This window comes from Hipposideros armiger, unplaced genomic scaffold, assembly GCF_001890085.2.
Source record: "Hipposideros armiger isolate ML-2016 unplaced genomic scaffold, ASM189008v1 scaffold_801, whole genome shotgun sequence".
Lineage (NCBI taxonomy): Eukaryota > Metazoa > Chordata > Mammalia > Chiroptera > Hipposideridae > Hipposideros > Hipposideros armiger.
In genome coordinates this window covers 534549-535452 of record NW_017732151.1, presented here as the reverse complement: position 1 = coordinate 535452, position 904 = coordinate 534549, and the positions used below count along the sequence as shown (strand labels likewise).

General features: G+C 46.7%; 1 protein-coding gene across 1 annotated transcript in view; it reads right to left on the bottom strand.

The window, feature by feature from the left end:
- Positions 1 to 904, bottom strand: part of IDI1 (isopentenyl-diphosphate delta isomerase 1) — a 9755-nt gene that overhangs the window by 7031 nt on the left and 1820 nt on the right. The window contains exon 3 of the mRNA XM_019628651.1: positions 4 to 96. Coding sequence (XP_019484196.1) covers positions 4 to 96 — 93 coding nt within the window. The remainder of the gene's footprint in view (positions 1 to 3; positions 97 to 904) is intronic.

Genomic DNA, 904 nt, shown 5'->3' with positions numbered 1-904 from the left:
AACCTGGAAAGGTGATTTTAGCGTCCGATCTCTGCTGTAGCAGGAGCTTATTTTCCGTGTTGAATAAGAAGACACTAAAAGCTCGATGCAATAATCCTGAAAGTAACAGCAGTACTATTAGTTTAGTTTTAAGATGCCAGTTATTTGCCTGACTCTGTACTTGGGATCCCGGATACCAGTAACTTGCTGCCATTGCTGCTTTTCCCAGTCTCCTATTTAGTGAGTCTCAGCATGGCTGCGATGGAGAGCAGCTCGGGCACACCGGCAGACTCCCTTCTGGGGGTTCCCAGCTCAGTGAGCCTCCTCCTGAGGAAGCTGGAAGGCATGTGCTTCCCTCTGTGATACTGTCTGTCTGTGCATTCATCAGAAAGAAAGCACTATCGGCATGAGAAGTCCCACTCTGCTAGGATCAGTCTGTTCCCTCTTCTACAAAACCAAAATAATTCTGAAGAAGCTGAATAAAAGACATGAAGTACAGGGAAAATAGCAAGACAGATTCTCCTATTCCACCACTAACCCAGGTGGAACCAAAGATAAAATATGACATGATTAAAAACCACATCTCCTTTACCAACGTGCTTTTCTCAGCTACCCAGAAATGCCTAGGCAAACTACTTTCTAACAGAATGTTTTATTTTTTTATTTTAAAGATTTTTATTGGGGAATCGGGGAAGGGGAACAGACAAGTTGTTATCCTTTTGTTCTTCAGTCTAGTTGTGGAGGACATTGCTTCACTGGCCCATTTGGTATTATCACTGTGCTCTTCCCAGGTGAGGGAGTCGCTCGCCAGCCATTGGATGGCCACTCACGGCAGCTCACAAAAGCACATGCCAACTGCCAGCCAGTCCCACTGCAGCCTACGCATCGCCGGCAACTCACGGCAGCCCAGCTCCAGGTCGAGCTG